Source organism: Sebastes umbrosus, chromosome 14 (genome assembly GCF_015220745.1).
Source record: "Sebastes umbrosus isolate fSebUmb1 chromosome 14, fSebUmb1.pri, whole genome shotgun sequence".
NCBI classification, from domain to species: Eukaryota; Metazoa; Chordata; class Actinopteri; order Perciformes; family Sebastidae; genus Sebastes; species Sebastes umbrosus.
In genome coordinates this window covers 32,418,170-32,439,201 of record NC_051282.1, presented here as the reverse complement: position 1 = coordinate 32,439,201, position 21,032 = coordinate 32,418,170, and the positions used below count along the sequence as shown (strand labels likewise).

The window sequence follows — 21,032 nt, the reverse complement described above, 5'->3', positions numbered from 1 at the left end:
CGGTCTGTTATACATAGCAAAGGTCTGTTATACATAGCGATGGTCTGTTATACGTAGCAACAGTCTGTTATACGTAGCGACGGTCTGTTATACATAGCAACGGTCTGCTATACATAGCAACGGTCTGGTATACATAGCAACGGTCTGTTATACGTAGCAACGGTCTGTTATACGTAGCGACGGTCTATTATACATAGCAACGGTCTGTTATACATAGCAACGGTCTGTTATACATAACGACAGTCTGTTATACGTAGCAACGGTCTGTTATACGTAGCAACGGCCTGTTATACATAGCAACGGTCTGTTATACGTAGCAACGGTCTGTTATACGTAGCAACGGTCTGTTATACGTAGCAGCGGTCTGTTATACATAGCAACGGTCTGTTATACGTAGCAACGGTCTGTTATACGTAGCAGCGGTCTGTTATACATAACGACAGTCTGTTATACATAGCAACGGTCTGTTATACGCAGCAACGGTCTGTTATACGTAGCAACGCTCTGCTATAAAGAAATAACAGACCATAGAACACCGTGATTGACCAATCAGAATGGAGTATTCAACAGAGCCGTGTAATATTATTCGATAATCACTGGGAACTATTTCATCATTCTTCGAAGATTTTTCATCTATTTGAAAAGTCTAAAATCTTGACCCGTGTCTCCTCTGGACTTCATCCATAAACAGATCAGAACTTGTTTTCACATCTTAAATATTTCTCTGTCATATCAATAATTGTGAGTAAACAAGCAGCAGGCGTAGACGTTAACGTTCAACACGAATAAATCCTGTAAAGTCAGCAGTAGCGTGTTCATGGCGAGACAGCCATGAGCACGGCATCTTCACAGAGCGATGAAGGTTTTCACATTCAGGTAGTTTTGGGGTTCAACTTCAAACCTTGTGTGATTTTTGTTTCCTTCGTCGTCTTTAAAGAAGCCGTTCTTACATGAGACTCATTCAGGCTCCACATTTCCTTCCTAAAGTGCTGAAATGTCTTTAAAATGTTATTTGAGTCTCAATTCAAAGTATAAAACGGAAAAAAACAACAAACAGGAATCAAACTAAATACTGTAAATATTATAATGTGCCAGGTTTGATCACAAAGTGATGTCCTCTTCATTGTCAGTTGTCATCGTCTTCAGCTCCTCTCTAACTGGAAGGCAAAGGTCAAAGGTTAATCTCAGATCAGCTGAAGCTAACAGGCTCCAGGTGAGTTTGGGTTTAGGCTCGCGGCACCCCCTTCCTGCTCACGTCGGCGTGGAGGGTCCGCCATATTAACGGCCATCCCTACCCAGTTAGCGCCTCTTTAACCCAGCGGCTGTTTTGAAGCTTTAAGAGCTGAATTTGAAATATTTAATTGAAAAGAAAAACAGAAAACGTATTCAAGATAACTGTGAAGTTTTCTTTTTCCATTTCCCTCCGTCCCCTTCTGACACGCTGGAATACTTCATTGAAATAATGAAAGTAAAATGTAAAGATGTCACGATGAGCTCACCGTACGGCTGTGTTGGGGGGCAAAGGTCACGCCTCTCCCTGCTCTATCCTGAGATCCGCTGCTGCTGCTGCTGACTGAGCTCTTCCTCATGATTCCTGAACCACAAACACATATTATTGTTATTTCATATCATTTGAATAAACTTTATTGTTACGACTCTGCGGGCTGCGGTGGTTCCTCCCCACCTGCAGGGGGCAGCACGTCCAGTCGCTGCAGGCTGTTTTTACGAGGAGGAGGAGAAGGGTAGTTCCCGGTCTTGGAGAGGCGGCGCTGGCGGTAGTTCAACATGGCAGCCGGAGAGACGATACCGGGGGGCGGGACTTTCCCCATCTTCAGGTACAGGTCCTCAATCTCTTGCTTCTGATTGGCCTGCAGGTTCTGCACCTCCACATGGTGTCTGAGGGATTTCATGTGTATTTTATTTACTGTGTTAATCTTTCAGTTACATGTTACTGCTTTAACCAATCACCTTTCACGGAGCTCCTGCAGCTCCACCCACATCTCCTCATTCTCGCTCTCTGATTCATCAGAGCTTAAGTAAGGCGCCGCGCGGCTCCACGATTGGCTGAAGCCGGCGGCCGACCCCTCCCACAGGCTGACGCTCAGTCTCGGACCCCTGCTCCCCTTCTTTTTCTCCTCCTCCTCCTCTTCCGCTCTTCCGACCGTGACCAGCGTGCCAATGCTGCTCTCTGACTCGCTCTGCTCCACCGTGCTGCTCTCTGAGCTCTCTGATTGGTTCGCCCGTGAGGGAGGCGGGGAGTGAGCGGTGGGCATGGCCTGGTCGAGGGGGCGGGGCTCCTGGAGACGGACGGCGGGAATGTCTTTAGAGGGTGTCACCTGGAAACGACCAACGCTGAAGACTGAAGGTTTCTTCACTGAAAGAGAAGAAGAAGGTCAGTGTGTTTGTCCTGGGGGGGTAGAAGAAAAGACATAAATATTTGATTCAATACCAGAGGCTTAAATATCTCTATATGCAGATGATATGATCTAATTTATAACAGAACCAGAGAGCTCTCTATGCAGATGATGTGATCTTATTTATAACAGAACCAGAGATATCTCTATGCAGATGATGTGATCTTATTTATAACAGAACCAGAGATCTCTCTATGCAGATGATATGATCTTATTTATAACAGAACCAGAGATCTCTCTATGCAGATGACATGATCTTATTTATAACAGAACCAAAGATCTCTCTATGCAGATGATATGATCTTATTTATAACAGAACCAGAGATCTCTCTATGCAGATGATATGATCTTATTTATAACAAAACCAAAGATCTCTCTATGCAGATGATATAATCTTATTTATAACAGAATCAGGTCTCTCTATGCAGATGATATGATCTTATTTATAAAAGAACCAGGTCTCTCTATGCAGATGATATGATCTTATTTATAACAGAACCAGGTCTCTCTATGGATTCAAATATATGTTTGAGGTGACAGTCGCTCGGTTTCTATCCAAACGTAGCGCAAATCTTAACTGAATTTTGAGAAAATCTGCAAAAGAAAATGGAAATTAATGTGCGTTTCCATCCATATTTTATATTTTATTATTGATAAACCAACTTTTCCACCTCAGCCAAGCGGTGCTGGTGTTTCCACTCAGGTTTTTCTTTTATGCTCAAATTGAAAATGTGGCATAAAAACAGGTGTCTGGAAACCCACTCAGAGACTGGCCACCAGAGAGCGCTGACAAGGTGATATAAACACTGTAAAATGTCCTATATCTATAACTGACAGGTGTGTCTTACCCTCCTGTATGGGGGACAGTGAGACGGGGGAGGACACCTGGACAAGACTGGGAGGACTGGTCAGACTGGGAGCTCTGATCATACTGGGAGGACTGGTCAGACTGGGAGCTCTGGTCAGACCGGGAGCAGAGATGGCCTCTGAACCTGTGAACCAGAGAAATGATCAGTGAGTCATCAGTCTGGTGTGATGTCACTTTGTGATGTCAGCAGGTACTTACGATTATGGGGCGGAGATGAGCCGACCTTCAGCTGAACAGGACTGAAGGGCTGAAATGAATGAATGAATGAATGAATGAATGAATGAATTAATGAAAGAATGAGTGAATGAATGAATGAATGAATGAGTGAATGAATGAATTACTGAATGAATGAATGAATGAATGAGTGAGTGAATCCTCTACCAGACTACAGAGACCGGACCTTTATCTGGTTCCTGTAGTGCAGTTAAAGACTGTGAATGTTCCTGAGGAGTCCCTGAACGCACCATCAGTACTCAGGTAAGTCACAGGTGTCATGTATTAATGGGAGCTCACCTGTCCTTGGGGGGTGTCGGGAGTCCAGCCAGGCGGCGCCCCCTGTTTGCTGAGGGTGGGGGGGCTGTAGGACAGCTGGGAGGAGAAGTAGCCGTGGCCCAGGGAGGGAGACATGGGGCGAGAGAGGGGAGCCTGGAGGGAGGGGAAGAGGGGAGGCTGGGGGTGAAAGCCCTGGTTGGGGGACCCAGATGGGGGCATGAGGGACTGGGCCATGCCCATAGCCAGAGAGAGGACGTTGGCCAGAGAGAAGATAGGCTGGTCAGGGGGGGGCCAGTGAGGAGGAGGAGGAGGAGGAGGAGGAGGAGGAGGAGGAGGAGCTGAGGAAGAGGAGGAGGAGCTCTGGGTTGGGAAGGAGGCGGTGTAGGGTGAGTAAGGAGGAGACTGGAGGTTATACTGAGGAGGAGGACGGAGGGGAGACTCTGGGTGGGAGTAATGGAGGGGGTAGGGGGGGGGCTGATGGGAGGGAGCTGGGGGGGGGAGGTTATAAAAATTACAAATAATTAACATCATGAAGTGTTTAATATAATTACTAATTAAAAAACATTCAGAAGCAAACATTTCTTTGTACGCTCACCAGAGAGAGACTAGCCTAGCTTAGCATAAAGACTGGAAGCAGGGGAACTGTTAGCCTAGCTTAGCATAAAGACTGGAAGCAGGGGGATACTGTTAGCCTAGCTTAGCATAAAGACTGGAAGCAGGGGGATACTGTTAGCCTAGCTTAGCATAAAGACTGGAAGCAGGGGGAACTGTTAGCCTAGCTTAGCACAAAGACTGGAAGCAGGGGGATACTGTTAGCCTAGCTTAGCATAAAGACTGGAAGCAGGGGGAAACTGTTAGCCTAGCTTAGCATAAAGACTGGAAGCAGGGGGATACTGTTAGCCTAGCTTAGCATAAAGACTGGAAGGAGGGGGGAAACTGTTAGCCTAGCTTAGCATAAAGACTGGAAGCAGGGGGAAACTGTTAGCCTAGCTTAGCATAAAGACTGGAAGCAGAGGGAAACTGTTAGCCTAGCTTAGCACAAAAGTTGTTTTTTCACGTACCTGAGGAGGCGTGGAAAGACTGTGACCTCAGCGGTCTGACGGAGGGCGTGGCCTCAGGGTCGATGTAGAAGTCTCCGCCCTTTAAGGGGGAGGGGTCGGCGTCTGCAATGTCTGATGGGAAATCAAAATTGAACTGAAACTGAATTATATCTAATTAACTTTGCATCAGTTAGATTTTAAATGTGCGTGCACGTGGACTGTGTGACGGAGACTCGTCTACTCTGACATTTACCTTCTAACCTTTTTCTAAATCTTTAAAAAGTGAAGACGAGGACAGAGTCCTGGAGAGACCCTAGAAAACAAATAAATAACATTTAGTAGAACCAGCGTTCCTCTGATTACGATCCATCAGACCAGCAACGCGTCATTCAGTCTCATGGCCACGCCCCCTTCTGGGGGGAACCAATCCCGTGTCCCTCGTAGACGGTAACACAGGAAACAGAAGAGGTTGAAACACGTCTCCAAACTTCTACGTCAAACAAACCGCTAAACTATCGTCAGAAAAGCTGAAGTACAGATCTCTGGTAGGGCTGCACCGATACCGATACCAATATCGGGTCCGATACTGTGCTCATGTACTCATACTCGCAAAACGGCTCCGAAACAACGGCACCGATACCACTTTACAGCAGCGTGACGGATCGGTGGTGCGCCCGGCTCCGCGGGGCCGGGATCCCGCCTCAGCCGGCGCGCGCCGACCCTCACTTTCAGTGCTCCACGGGGTTTTGCTTGCACCCTCTGACTCGCGCGTGCGTTAGACTCCTTGGTCCGTGTTTCAAGACGGGTCGGGTGGGTTGCCGACATCACCACAGACCCCTGGCGCATTTTACGTGGGCCAAGCCCCGATCTGGCACACTGAGGACAGTCCCCCCGGGTCGACAGTTGCACCGGGAGTAGGGGGCCCCATCCCTCCCCGGTGGGGAGAGAGGACGCAGCGAGCACTTTGTCCACGGCCCTGGGAAGCACCTTCGCCGACCTAGAGCCGGTCGCGGCACACCGCCTCGTATGCGGGACTCCCCAGCCTGCCGTGTGTCGCTCACACCCTCCAGCTGGCTGTTAACGAGGGTCTCTTGGCTCAGAGAAGTACTCGTATCGGTGCATCCCTATTCTCTGGTGTCAGTCTCGGTCTGACGACGGAGGTCAGTGGTTTATATTTCTAGCAGATATCCAGGTCAAGACTACGTCTTCAGTTCGCTGCTCGTTGTTTACAGTCCGATCAGCAACCTGAGACGTGAGACTGGAGTTGAGAGACGACGTCTACGACCGGATGGTTTCACCAGTAGACAGTTGTGAAACCATCCACCGATAACCGCTGGATTCTCTCCTCACACACTGTTGACCTGCATTCAACCAAAGCCTGCTCCAACGTGATTGGTCGATACGACTCTGACTACGAACGGAAACCAGAACGCTTCGGAGACAAAATCTGGACCCGTTGCTACAGATTCTGATTCTGGACGAACTGATGTTTTAAAACACACGTACAGCAGCGTCGGGCAGCGTGGAGGCAGTCAGGTGAGACAACCTGTCGGTGTCGGCGGGCTGCTGTTGATGCATCATGGACTCCGCCCTCTGGATGATGTCATACATGCGGAGGATGAACCCTTCTCGTTCTAACGGCACGATGAAGTCTCTGTGGATCTGAACACAGACGGGACAAAATGTACATTTAGCAAGCTAGCAAGCAGGTAACATACTGCAGCAATATCAACATCGTCCTCAGACATATTATACAATTACCAAAAAAAACAATATAGGACTAAAATTACAATATATTAACTTATTAAGCACCGAAAAATTATCTTCCATGTCCTCCGCCGTTTCTGACAACGTCAACAAACACGCCACAATGAGGGGGGGGGGGGGGGGGAGGGATTCACTCTTCTGGTGTACACGGTGAAAACGACCACGACTGAAAGCACCATGACTCTATTATAGATAAACACAGTGCTGCGCTCTGATTGGCTGTTGGTGCTCACCATCACGGAGGCGATGTCCTCTGGATTGTCTCCGTCCAGGTCAAATTTAAACGTCACCATCTTATTGTTGTGAGTCTGCAGCTGACACTCCACCACCCGGTCCACCATGTCTGACACCTGAACGCACCACGCACACTGTTACATGCGGTGTTATACATATATATATATATATATATATATATATATATATATATATATATATATATATATATATATATGTGTGTGTTTATATTTATACATTATATGTGAATCTAATGATTACATCACCCCTGTGATTCTCAGGCGAGCCCTCGTTCTCCGTCTGAAGTGCTTCGTAACCGCTCGTCTGGTCACTTCCTGGTTGCCCTTGTTTGATTGGCCGTCGTTGCCGTCACTCAAACCTGAGGTCACATCGGAGGCGCAGCTGCAACCAGAGAAACCAGGAAGTGAAGCGACAACAAGAAGGTAAAACCTTAAAAATGTGAAGCAAAGTCTGGACATTTTTAAAACGTGAGGACATTTTTAAAACGTGAGGACATTTTTAAAACATGAGGACATTTTTAAAACATGAGGACATTTTTAAAACGCGAGGACATTTGTGGGAAGTAGCTATTCAGCTAATTTAGAATTAGCATCAGGTTAAAGTCATATTGTTGAGCGTCCTCATAAGTATAGAGAGATAAATGTGTGGTACCTGTCAACAGGTGAGGAGAAGCCAGAGACGGATCCAGATGTTTGTCGCTCGGCATTTTGGGACACAGCGATGCTCTGGAGGAGACACAAACAGAAAGATTCTGGTCCTGATGATCACCTGTTTGTTTTCCCATGATTCAAAGAGTCTGCCCGCTGTCTCTTTAATTTAGCCCCACCCCTTCATCTACTGTAGCCCCGCCCTTTTATCTACTGTAGCCCCGCCCCTTGTTTGTTTGTTTACAGACATGTTAGCCCCGCCCCCTGCTCACCTTGGGGAAACGCAGTATGGGCAGGGGTGGAGCTTTGGATGGAGGCCGGGTCACAGGGGGAGGAGCCTGGTGTTGAGGGGTTTCCTGAGCCAGCGGAGCAGGGGCGGGGCCAGAGTAGAGGGGGGCGGGGCCCGAGTAGAGGGGGGCGTGGTGAGTGACTGAAGGGGGCGGGGCTTCAGCATTCTCCGGGACACCAGAGGAGCTGACGGAGCCGTCCATCTCACCATCTGCTGCCAAAAATATAAACAACAACATAACAAATACAAATGACAGTAATTATAGATATTTATAGATTAATGATGTATTGATAATAGAATATGATTCTGATAATATCCTGACATGCAACGGAGGAGTACGAGGTGTGTTTGGTCGTCTTGTCGTCCTCCTCGTCTCCGTCTCCTTCCGTCCTGCTGGACACGCTGCTGATCCCAGAATCCACTGTGCTGCTGCTCGATGATGTCACCGGTACCGAGGGCGGGGCTTGTATCCAGGCGGGGGCGTGTCCTGCAGAGTCCTGCTGTGAGTTTTAATAGTTAATTCATTCATTTGTTTTAATCTGACATGGAGACTTTTAACCAGCTACCTTTTATCTGATTAATTAAATAACTTAATAAATCTCTTTGGCTTCGTTCAACATCGCATACTCTGCAATACATACTATATATATATATGTATAAATATATATATATACATATATATATATATATTTATATGTATATATATATATGTATATGTGTATATATACACATATACATATATATATATATGTTATTAACCTCCCTATTTATCATTGGCACAATACAAACAACGAATAAACAGTTTATAACACGACATAATGTAGTATATGAGGACATTTTAACATTAATAACTGATGCATAAACAGTTAATGAAGCCTTAATAATACAGTTTATGAAATATGAGGGTTAAAATGAATCAAACATATTAAACTGATCAGAACTAAACACATTAGTGACTGTAGGAGTAAACTCTACCAGAAGGAGGCGCTGTGTGTCACCTTCCTGCCCCGTTACCGTGGAAACAACTTCAGACACACCTGATTGGCCACCTTCCCAGCAGCAGACGAGCTGGCGGCAGCTGCCGGTCTGTGATTGGACAGGTCGGGTGGTTGGGGGGCGGGGTCAGACTCCTCCTCCATGACAGCTTCCTTCTTCAGAGCGTCCTCCAGCAGACGCTGCTGTTTCTCCCGCTGGCGCTTTATGGCCGTCACTCTGTGTCTGATCGCCTTGGCGACCAGCTGATAGTCTGCTTCACACAAGAACCCCAGCACCACCTGAGAGACAGACAGACCGAGAGAGAGACAGACAGGTGAGACCACCTCCGCCTGCCAGGTGATGTCATCAACATGATGTCATCCGTGTGGCGGTGCAGGTACCATCTCCTGGGCGACCTTCTCCGGGACGTCTTTGTAAAGCTCGAACAGGAACTCGATGGCGTCGTTGTCTTTGTATTTGCCGTGAAGCTTCTTGTTGTGGTCCATCCTGAGCCAGAGCTTCAGGGCCGGCTTCGAGACGTCGTCGTCCTCGGCCAGATCCACGTGGACCCCCAGCTGCTCCTGGAAGAACCGCTGATCCAGCAGGTCCTGAACCGTGAACCTGCAGCAGGAAACCACGAACAAACATGAGTCCACCAGAGCTGAAGCCGGGATTATAGAAGCTCCCGAAGATTTGATATCTGTTGTTCCACTGCAGTGATTCAAGGTGTCCAGCAGGTGGAGCTGTTTCACTCACTATGATCACCTGATTTGTCTCAGATAAAGGTGTAAATGCTGCATCGTGATTGGTCGTGTTACCTCTCATTGCTGTCGGTTTGAATGCAGCCTTCAATGATCTCTTTCAGCTCAGGAACTTTTACTTTTAAAAAACTGTCGGGTTTGATTCCCTGAGAGACAAACAGACAGTCAGACATGTGACCAAAGACAGGATGTAGTCAGCACTCAGGTGGGCGGAGCCTTACGTTGGTAACTTTGCGGTAGATCTGGGCGGCGTTCTGACACTCGGAGTATGGATACTCGGACGTCGCCATCTCCAGGATGCACATGCCGAAGGCGTAAACGTCCACGGCCTCGTCGTACTTCTCCTCGTACATCTCTGGAGCCATGAACTCCGGGGTCCCTGAACGCATCACAACAGTAACTCAAAAACAACGGCATTAAAACACGACATTCTTTACCCTGCTGGCTCTCCCTGCACGCTGTGGTCTTACCAATGACACTCTTGGCGAACGAGGCCTTCTTGAGCGTGGCGAGGCCCAGGTCTCCGATTTTGACGGAGGCGGTGGGTCCGGTGATGAAGACGTTGTCACACTTGAGGTCTCGGTGCAGGATGGGGGGGCTGCGTGAGTGCAGGAACTGTAGCCCCTTCAGGATCTGGAAGCTCCAACGCTGCAACAGCTTCAGCTTCATCTGACGGAACCGGCGCAGGTACCTGAAGGGGATTTAAAGAAGACCTGGTCAAGTCAGGTGAGCTCCAGAGACGAGGGGTGCCCAGGGACTGAAATATCGTGGAGGTCTAGGGACTGAAATGTCGTGGTGCGTCCTGGGACTGAAATGTTGTGGAGGTCTAGGGACTGAAATGTCGTGGTGCGTCTAGGGACTGAAATGACGTGGAGGTCTAGGGACTTAAATGTCGTGGAGGTCTAGGGACTGAAATGTCGTGGTGCGTCCAGGGACTGAAATGTCTTGGTGCATCGAGGGATTGAAATGTCGTGGTGCGTCTAGGGACTGAAATGTCGTGGGGCGTCTAGGGACTGAAATGTCGTGGGGCGTCTAGGGACTGAAATGTCGTGGGGCGTCGAGGGACTGAAATGTCGTGGTGCGTCTAGGGACTGAAATGTCGTGGGGCGTCTAGGGACTGAAATGATGTGGTGCGTCTAAGGACTGAAATGTCGTGGAGGTCTAGGGACTGAAATGTCGTGGGGCGACTAGGGACTGAAATGTCGTAGAGGTCTAGGGACTGAAATGTCGTGGGGCGTCTGGGGACTGAAATGTCGTGGTGCGTCTAGGGACTGAAATGTCGTGGGCGTCCAGGGACTGAAATGTCGTGGGGCATCTAGGGACTGAAATGTCGTGGAGGTCTAGGGACTGAAATGTCGTGGAGGTCTAGGGACTGAAATGTCATGGAGGTCTAGGGACTGAAATGTCGTGGAGGTACAGGGACTGAAATGTCGTGGGGCGTCTAGGGACTGAAATGTCGTGGTGCGTCCAGGGCCTGAAATGTCGTGGGGCGTCAAGGGACTGAAATGTCGTGAGGTGTCCCGGGACTGAAATGTCGTGGAGGTCTAGGGACTGAAATGTCGTGGAGGTCTAGGGACTCAAATGTCGTGGAGGTCTAGGGACTGAAATGTCGTGGTGCGTCCAGGGACTGAAATGTCGCGGAGGTCTAGGGACTTAAATGTCGTGGAGGTCTAGGGACTGAAATGTCGTGGTGCGTCCAGGGACTGAAATGCCGTGGAGGTCTAGGGACTGAAATGTCGTGGTGCGTCTAGGGACTGAAATATCGTGTTGCGTCCAGGGACTGAAATGTCGTGGAGGTCTAGGGACTGAAATGTCGTGGTGCGTCTAGGGACTGAAATGTCGTGGAGGTCTAGGGACTTAAATGTCGTGGAGGTCTAGGGACTGAAATGTCGTGGTGCGTCCAGGGACTGAAATGTCGTGGAGGTCTAGGGACTTAAATGTCGTGGAGGTCTAGGGACTGAAATGTCGTGGTGCGTACAGGGACTGAAATGTCGTGGAGGTCTAGGGACTGAAATGTCGTGGTGCGTCTAGGGACTGAAATGTCGTGGTGCGTCCAGGGACTGAAATGTCTTGGTGCGTCGAGGGATTGAAATGTCGTGGTACGTCTAGGGACTGAAATGTCATGGGGCGTCTATGGACTGAAATGTCGTGGTGCGTCTAGGGACTGAAATGTCGTGGGGCGTCTAGGGATTGAAATGTTGTGGGGCGTCGAGGGACTGAAATGTCGTGGTGCGTCTAGGGACTGAAATGTCGTGGGGCGACTAGGGATTGAAATGTCGTGGAGGTCTAGGGACTGAAATGTCGTGGGGCGTCTGGGGACTGAAATGTCGTGGTGCGTCTAGGGACTGAAATGTCGTGGAAGTCTAGGGACTGAAATGTCGTGGGGCGTCCAGGGACTGAAATGTCGCGGGGCGTCCAGGAACTGAAATGTCGTGGGGCATCTAGGGACTGAAATGTCGTGGAGGTACAGGGACTGAAATGTCGTGGAGGTCTAGGGACTGAAATGTCGTGGAGGTACAGGGACTGAAATGTCGTGGAGGTACAGGGACTGAAATGTCGTGGAGGTCTAGGGACTGAAATGTCGTGGTGCGTCTAGGGACTGAAATGTCGTGGAGGTCTAGGGACTTAAATGTCGTGGAGGTCTAGGGACTGAAATGTCGTGGTGCGTCCAGGGACTGAAATGTCGTGGAGGTCTAGGGACTTAAATGTCGTGGAGGTCTAGGGACTGAAATGTCGTGGTGCGTACAGGGACTGAAATGTCGTGGAGGTCTAGGGACTGAAATGTCGTGGTGCGTCTAGGGACTGAAATGTCGTGGTGCGTCCAGGGACTGAAATGTCTTGGTGCGTCGAGGGATTGAAATGTCGTGGTACGTCTAGGGACTGAAATGTCGTGGGGCGTCTATGGACTGAAATGTCGTGGTGCGTCTAGGGACTGAAATGTCGTGGGGCGTCTAGGGACTGAAATGTCGTGGAGGTACAGGGACTGAAATGTCGTGGAGGTCTAGGGACTGAAATGTCGTGGAGGTACAGGGATCAAAATGTCGTGGGGCGTCTAGGGACTGAAATGTCGTGGAGGTCTAGGGACTGAAATGTCGTGGTGCGTCTAGGGACTGAAATGTCGTGGGGCGTCTAGGGACTGAAATGTCGTGGTGCGTCCAGGGACTGAAATGTCGTGGGGCGTCAAGGGACTGAAATGTCGTGGGGTGTCCCGGGACTGAAATGTCGTGGAGGTCTAGGGACTGAAATGTTGTGGAGGTCTAGGGACTGAAATGTCGTGGAGGTCTAGGGACTTAAATGTCGTGGAGGTCTAGGGACTGAAATGTCGTGGAGGTCTAGGGACTTAAATGTCGTGGAGGTCTAGGGACTGAAATGTCGTGGTGCGTCCAGGGACTGAAATGTCGTGGAGGTCTAGGGACTTAAATGTCGTGGAGGTCTAGGGACTGAAATGTTGTGGTGCGTCCAGGGACTGAAATGTCGTGGTGCGTCTAGGGACTGAAATGTCGTGGTGCGTCCAGGGACTGAAATGTCTTGGTGCGTCGAGGGATTGAAATGTCGTGGTGCGTCTAGGGACTGAAATGTCGTGGTGCGTCTAGGGACTGAAATGTCGTGGGGCGTCTAGGGACTGAAATGTCGTGGTGCGTCCAGGGACTGAAATGTCGTGGTGCGTCCAGGGACTGAAATGTCTTGGTGCGTCAAGGGACTGAAATGTCGTGGTGCGTCTAGGGACTGAAATGTCGTGGTGCGTCTAGGGACTGAAATGTCATGGTGTGTCCAGGGACTGAAAAGTCGTGGGGCGTCGAGGGACTGAAAAGTCGTGGGGCATTCAGGAACTTAAATGAGCAAATAATGTATTGTCTCTATTGTGGACTCACGTCTTCAGAGTCCCGGATGTCATGAGCTCCGTCACTAGGATGGTGCCTTTGTGGCCCCTCAGCGTCGACTTCCAGGAGTCGAAGAATCGGACGATGTTGGGATGCTGCAGAGCTTTCAGCATCTCCACCTCCTCAGTGAACCTCTGACGCTCTGACTTTGTCAGACGATGAGTCTGAGGGTAAGAGATGATCAATAAATACATTGATTAATTTATTGATAATGCACTGATGGAGCCCATGAAACACCTGAGAGTCCAGGTAGAGGACACTGAGCCCTCAGACAGCTGATGATCTGCTGGGTTATTGTTAGGTTAACAATCAGCTGCTGGAGATTCTGAATGTTTGTTACAACGATTATCATTTATCTAAATAATCATGAAATAATAATTTAAAATAAAATAGAAAATAATTAAAAAAAATAATGTAGGCTAAACAAAATAATAAAATAAAAATAAAATATAAAAAATAAATTAAAATGTGAATTAAAATAAAACAGAATAATAGAGTAAAATGAATAAATAAAATACCCTCGTTATAGGTTGCATGAGGCCAGTTCAACCAGTGAGAGAATGTTCAGTTTGGTTTATTTGAACGTTGTTCGGGCCAGACGGAGTAAAAACATCTAATGAAACTTTATTTTACCAATGTGAAAATTACTTTTTAGGACGCTTCCTGGAAATAATTACGCAATTTGGAAATATTTTTTTGAATTAAGAAAACCTAAAGTCTCTTAGTCAGTTCACAGGTGAACAATAGGAAATGTTAACTTACTAACCCCACAGACAAACATTAAATTCAACATATATTAAGTTTTTAACAAGAAATTAAGAATAATAAACATTTATTAGTTTAAATGGAAAAGTTAAAACGTGCAAAATCATCATGAACCTCTTGGAGGGTCCCCGAACCACGGGTTGAGAACCATCAACAGACAACAGGAATTTGTGGCAGAGAGCTGACCTTTGACCTCATTGACTGTGTGTGTGTGTGTGTGTGTTTGTGAGAGAGAGAGTGAGAGAGCTGTTATCAACATCAACCAGCAGCTGTCTGTCCAATCAGATATCAGATGGTGTGTACGGTACAACAAACTGCTGAGTCACCAACACTTTATCTCACATACACACACACACACCCACATACACACACACACACACACACACACACACACACACACACACACACACACACACACACACACGTTTCTCAGTCAGATTCTTGTTTTTCAGTTTGAGCCAAAATAATTTTCCTTCACATGAGACATATCCGACACGTTAAACGTTAAACGTTAAACAAGCTCACAGTAACTAACATCCATCCATCAACACCTAGTAGAGAGAAACCAGTAACAGCAGTCAGTCACACTGAGGGGAGGGCGTCTCTAATGATCGCTGTATCAATACGTTTGATCAGATCCTGATCCAGCTTCAGACGGGCGTATGAATAAGACATTATTAGGCGGTTATAATTAACAACAAACTGATGTGACATCACGGCGTCTTGATGACGTCACGTTGCATCAGAAGTTGAGACAGGTTCATCTGTTTTTCTGGACGACGGTAGACAAGATAAAGTTTATTCATCCAGAGCGACAGATCTGTGCAGCAGTCGCGGTACAAAGTGAGAAGACTGCAAATATACTGTAAGAGTCTCACATAACAATAAGGTGCAAATATATAGAATATATACGATCAGTATGGATCATTAAATATAAACAGGTTCATGCAGGGATCAGTCTACAGATGTATGTACAGTATATGTATGTACAGTATATGTATGTTCAGTATCAGGTCTGAAGTATCAGTAGTGTAAGAGTAGCTGGTTAATACACAGCGACGATTATGTGTTTCATCAGAGTACAAACACGTGATGATGATGATGGTGATGATGATGATGGTGAGACACATCAAAGAATGAATGAAACGTCCTCACAGGGATATAAAGTTAATGTGTTAAATATTTACTCTACAAGAGTCTTAAATGTATCACCTAACACTTCCTCATTCTCAACCAATCAGGGCTCACAGTCACCGTCCAATAAAACAATAAAGACTGAAACACTCTGACCTCAGGTAACACACACACACACACACACACACATACACGCATTCACACACGCATTCACACACACACACACACACATACACAGAGTAAAACATTAATTAATACTTCAGCTATCAGACGCTGCATGATAAAGTGCTATTTTGGTTTTTGGTCGTCACCATCTTGGTTTTTGCAACCAGAAGTGACACTAGAGGGAGGAGCTGAGTACAACCCAACGCTGAGTAAGACATTTTTAGGTGGTTATAATTAACTTTGATGAAGTGAAAACATAATGTGAAAGGGTTAAAGTTGTGAGATGAAAACACGGACAACTCCCAGACCGGACAACGCCGTGGTAGCGACCTGTCAATCACACGGTAGCCCCGCCCTAAAGCATCCCCTGCTTTATGGTCTATCTGACTCTAAATGAACATCAGTTACTGAATGAACATCAGTTACTGAATGAACATCAGTTACTAAATGAACATCAGTTACTAAATGAACATCAGTTACTAAATGAATATCAGTTACTAAATGAACATCAGTTACTGAATGAACATCAGTTACTAAATGAACATCAGTTACTGAATGAACATCAGTTACTAAATGAACATCAGTTACTGAATGAACATCAGTTACTAAATGAACATCAGTTACTAAATGAACATCAGTTACTAAATGAACATCAGTTACTAAATGAACATCAGTTACTAAATGAACATCAGTTACTAAATGAACATCAGTTACTAAATGAACATCAGTTACTAAATGAATATCAGTTACTGAATGAACATCAGTTACTGAATGAATATCAGTTACTAAATGAACATCAGTTACTAAATGAACATCAGTTACTAAATGAACATCAGTTACTGAATGAACATCAGTTACTAAATGAACATCAGTTACTAAATGAACATCAGTTACTGAATGAACATCAGTTACTAAATGAACATCAGTTACTGAATGAACATCAGTTACTAAATGAACATCATGCTGTATGAAGAAGACTTGAAACATAAACTCATGTTTACAATGTTTACTGATGTCATAAATCAAGAGAGAAGAAGACTCACTTTACAATACATACACCAATACACAACAATATACACACCAATACACAACAATATACACACCAATACACACACCAATACACAACAATACACACACCAATACACACCAATACACACACCAATACACAACAATACACACACCAATACACAACAATACATACACCAATACACAACAATACACAACAATATACACACCAATACACAACAATATACACACCAATACACACACCAATACACAACAATACACAACAATATACACACCAATACACAACAATATACACACCAATACACAACAATACACACAACAATACACAACAATACACACACCAATACACAACAATACACACACCAATACACAACAATACACACACCAATACACAACAATACACACAACAATACACAACAATACACACACCAATACACAACAATACACACACCAATACACACAACAATACACAACAATACACACACCAATACACAACAATACACACACCAATACACAACAATACACACTCCAGGCCACCTCCACAGTGGTCTCGGTGTGTGTTGTTGTGTGTTGTTATATATTGTTGTTTGTTGTTGTGTATTGTAGTGTGTACCTGCAGCTCACACCAGACCACCTCCACGGTGGTCTCAGTGTGTATTGGTGTGTATTGGTGTGTATTGTTGTGTGTTGTTGTGTGTTGTTTATTGTAGTGTGTAGGTGTGTATCGTTGTGTATTGTTGTGTGTTGTAGTGTGTAGTAGTGTGTAGTAGTGTGTACCTGCAGCTCACACCAGGCCACCTCCACGGTGGTCTCGGTGTGTATTGTTGTGTGTTGTTGTGTGTTGTTGTGTGTTGTTGTGTATTGTAGTGTATTGTAGTGTGTAGTAGTGTGTACCTGCAGCTCACACCAGGCCACCTCCACGGTGGTCTCGGTGTGTGTTGTTGTGTATTGTTGTGTATTGTTGTGTGTTGTTGTGTGTTGTTGTTGTGTATTGTTGTGTGTTGTTGTGTGTTGTTGTGTATTGTAGTGTATTGTAGTGTGTAGTAGTGTGTAGTAGTGTGTACCTGCAGCTCACACCAGGCCACCTCCACGGTGGTCTCGGTGTGTGTTGTTGTGTATTGTTGTGTATTGTTGTGTGTTGTTGTTGTGTATTGTTGTGTGTTGTTGTGTGTTGTTGTGGGTAGTTGTGTGTTGTAGTGTGTAGTAGTGTGTTACCTGCAGCTCACACCAGGCCACCTCCACGGTGGTCTCGTTGTGTATTGTTGTGTTGTTGTGTGTTGTTGTGTATTGTAGTGTATTGTAGTGTGTAGTAGTGTGTACCTGCAGCTCACACCAGGCCACCTCCACGGTGGTCTCGGTGTGTATTGTTGTGTGTTGTTGTGTGTTGTTGTGTGTTGTTGTGTATTGTAGTGTATTGTAGTGTGTAGTAGTGTGTACCTGCAGCTCACACCAGGCCACCTCCACGGTGGTCTCGGTGTGTGTTGTTGTGTATTGTTGTGTATTGTTGTGTGTTGTTGTTGTGTATTGTTGTGTGTTGTTGTGTGTTGTTGTGGGTAGTTGTGTGTTGTAGTGTGTAGTAGTGTGTTACCTGCAGCTCACACCAGGCCACCTCCACGGTGGTCTCGTTGTGTATTGTTGTGTTGTTGTGTGTTGTTGTGTATTGTAGTGTATTGTAGTGTGTAGTAGTGTGTACCTGCAGCTCACACCAGGCCACCTCCACGGTGGTCTCGTTGTGTATTGTTGTGTTGTTGTGTGTTGTTGTGTATTGTAGTGTATTGTAGTGTGTAGTAGTGTGTACCTGCAGCTCACACCAGGCCACCTCCACGGTGGTCTCGGTGTCGAGTCCTCTGTAAACCGTCTTGAAGGATCCTCGTCCGATCTCGATGTTGAACTTGAGGAATCGTCCGTCTGGAGACGAGGCCACCGCCTGAGTCTCCTCTTCATCACGCTCCTCCTCCTCCTTCCGTTGCCATAGTAACAACTCCCTGTTGGAGTCTGACAGCACAGCCGCCGTCTCCTCCCCCGAGTCCGAGCTGAGGTCCCGATTGGTCGGAGGGTCGTCCTCGGAGGTTGTCATGGTAACGGGAGGAAGAGGAGGAGGACGAATAGACTCTTCTTCTTCTTCTGGTGTTTTCTTGATTTGCTCGTCAGTGGTCCAGGGCAGCATCCTCCTCTTCCTCAGCGGGTCTCCACGGTGACGCTGTGATGTCAGAGGAGTGGGAGGAGTCACCAGTTGGACACAAACATTAAATTCAAGATTACATTTTATTCTTTATTCTTTAGCTAGCCAGCGTTAGCTAACGTGTTCAGAGAGTTATTCTGACTCCACTTAATGCTCCGCCCACTAAACACGTTACCATGGTTACCAACAGGAAAGAAACACGTTACCATGGTTACTAACAGGAAAGAAACACGTTACCATGGTTACTAACGGGAAAGAAACACGTTACCATGGTTACCAACAGGAAAGAAACACGTTACCATGGTTACTAACGGGAAAGAAACACATTACCATGGTTACTAACAGGAAAGAAACACGTTACCATGGTTACTAACAGGAAAGAAACACGTTACCATGGTTACTAACAGGAAAGAGGGCTATAACAACTAATCAATAACTAATAAATTAGTAGAATAAATAACTAATAACTAGAAAGACATTTAAAACTGAACTGGAGGTTTTTCCAACAAAAAAACTATATAAATGTTATTTTCTTCATTTATGTCAATTTAAATTTATGTCATCCAGCTAACTACTCAATAATAATTAATTTAGTTCAAATGTTTTCCATATTAACAGTAATTATGCACTAATAATTTATTTGATTCTTTATGATAAATGTGATTAAATAGGACGAGTTATTCACAGATCAGACTGGTGCATATTTTAATATTTTTTATCATTAATATTTATTTGATTTAAGCTTTTGTAAATTACAAATAAATAAATACATCTTTAAAAAATATGGATGTATACAATTTTATTACTGTATCTTCATTAGGAGTTTTTTATTATGTTGTTTATTTTATGATTCAATTATAAAATATATCAAGTATTATTGCCATTTTGGTTATTTATTTTCTATTTTACTTTTGATAATATTATATTATATTGTATGATATGATATGATATTATTTTATTTTGTATTGTATTGTATTGTATTGTGTTATGTTATATTATATTATGTTATGTTATGTTATGTTATATTATATTATATTATATGTTATGTTATGTTATATTATATTATATTATTTTATGTTATGTTATGTTATGTTATATTCTATTCTATTCTATTCTATTCTATTCTGTTATGTTATGTTATATTATGTTATGTTATATTATATTATATTATATTATATTATTTTATGTTATGTTATATTCTATTCTATTCTATTCTATTCTATTATGTTATATTATGTTATATTATATTATATTATGTTATGTTATGTTATGTTATGTTATATTATATTATATTATATTATATTATGTTATGTTATATTATATTATATTATGTTATATTATATTATATTATATTATGTTATGTTATGTTATGTTATATTATATTATGTTATGTTATGTTATGTTATATTATGTTATATTATATTATATTATATTATGTTATGTTATGTTATGTTATATTATATTATGTTATGTTATGTTATGTTATGTTATATTCTATTCTATTCTATTCTATTCTGTTATGTTATGTTATGTTATATTATATTATATTATGTTATGTTATATTCTATTCTATTCTATTCTGTTATATTATGTTATATTATATTATATTATGTTATGTTATATTATGTTATATTATATTATATTATATTATATTATGTTATATTATATTATATTATATTATATTATGTTATATTATATTATATTATATTATGTTATGTTATGTTATATTATATTATATTATGTTATATTATGTTATGTTATATTATATTATGTTATATTATGTTATATTATATTATATTATATTATATTATGTTATGTTATATTATGTTATATTATATTATATTATATTATATTATATTATGTTATGTTATATTATATTATGTTATATTATGTTATATTATATTATATTATATTATATTATGTTATGTTATATTATGTTATATTATATTATGTTATATTATATTATGTTATATTATATTATATTATGTTATATTACATTATATTATATTATGTTATATTATATTATATTATGTTATATTATATTATATTATATTATGTTATATTATGCAGCAGCAGCTCTGGGAGTAAAGTTGACTCACTGTGTCTGTCAGCAGTTCTTGAGGCTGAACCAGTAGAACCACAACAGAGACCAGTAGAGCTCCAGAGTCCAGATCCTAACAGGGTCCTCCTGAACAGCTGACCATCAGCAGCTCAAACATCTCCAGACCAGACCAGATGAACAGACCAGATGAACAGACCAGATGAACAGACCAGATGAACAGACCAGATGACCAGACCAGATGATCAGACCAGATGATCAGACCAGATGAACAGACCAGATGACCAGACCAGATGACCAGACCAGATGATC

The 21,032-nt window shown here is 44.0% G+C and overlaps 1 protein-coding gene across 4 annotated transcripts; it reads right to left on the bottom strand.

Moving 5' to 3' along the window:
- Positions 1–443: 443 nt before the first annotated feature.
- On the bottom strand, positions 444–21,021 carry LOC119501468 (serine/threonine-protein kinase WNK4-like). 4 transcript variants are annotated; one of them, XR_005209834.1, is made up of 24 exons: positions 20,761–21,021; positions 18,278–18,679; positions 13,381–13,553; positions 9,979–10,199; positions 9,730–9,887; positions 9,566–9,654; positions 9,149–9,368; positions 8,810–9,046; positions 8,095–8,269; positions 7,756–7,985; positions 7,488–7,561; positions 7,082–7,217; positions 6,815–6,931; positions 6,321–6,476; positions 5,095–5,127; positions 4,836–4,950; positions 3,796–4,262; positions 3,481–3,529; positions 3,263–3,406; positions 1,969–2,374; positions 1,685–1,896; positions 1,500–1,594; positions 1,056–1,157; positions 444–941 (listed from the first exon to the last, which is right to left on the bottom strand). XR_005209834.1 is itself a non-coding variant. In XM_037791850.1 (23 exons), exons 2-23 carry the CDS (start codon positions 18,644–18,646, stop codon positions 1,143–1,145), a joined length of 3,894 nt encoding a protein of 1,297 aa, XP_037647778.1. In that variant the 5' UTR covers positions 18,647–18,679; positions 20,761–21,020; the 3' UTR covers positions 444–1,142. The 4 variants fall into 4 exon arrangements, 1 of the variants encoding a protein (XP_037647778.1); XR_005209832.1 differs by having other exon boundaries at positions 8,095–8,272; positions 20,761–21,020; XR_005209833.1 differs by having other exon boundaries at positions 7,756–7,982; positions 8,095–8,272; positions 20,761–21,019.
- Positions 21,022–21,032: the final 11 nt, after the last annotated feature.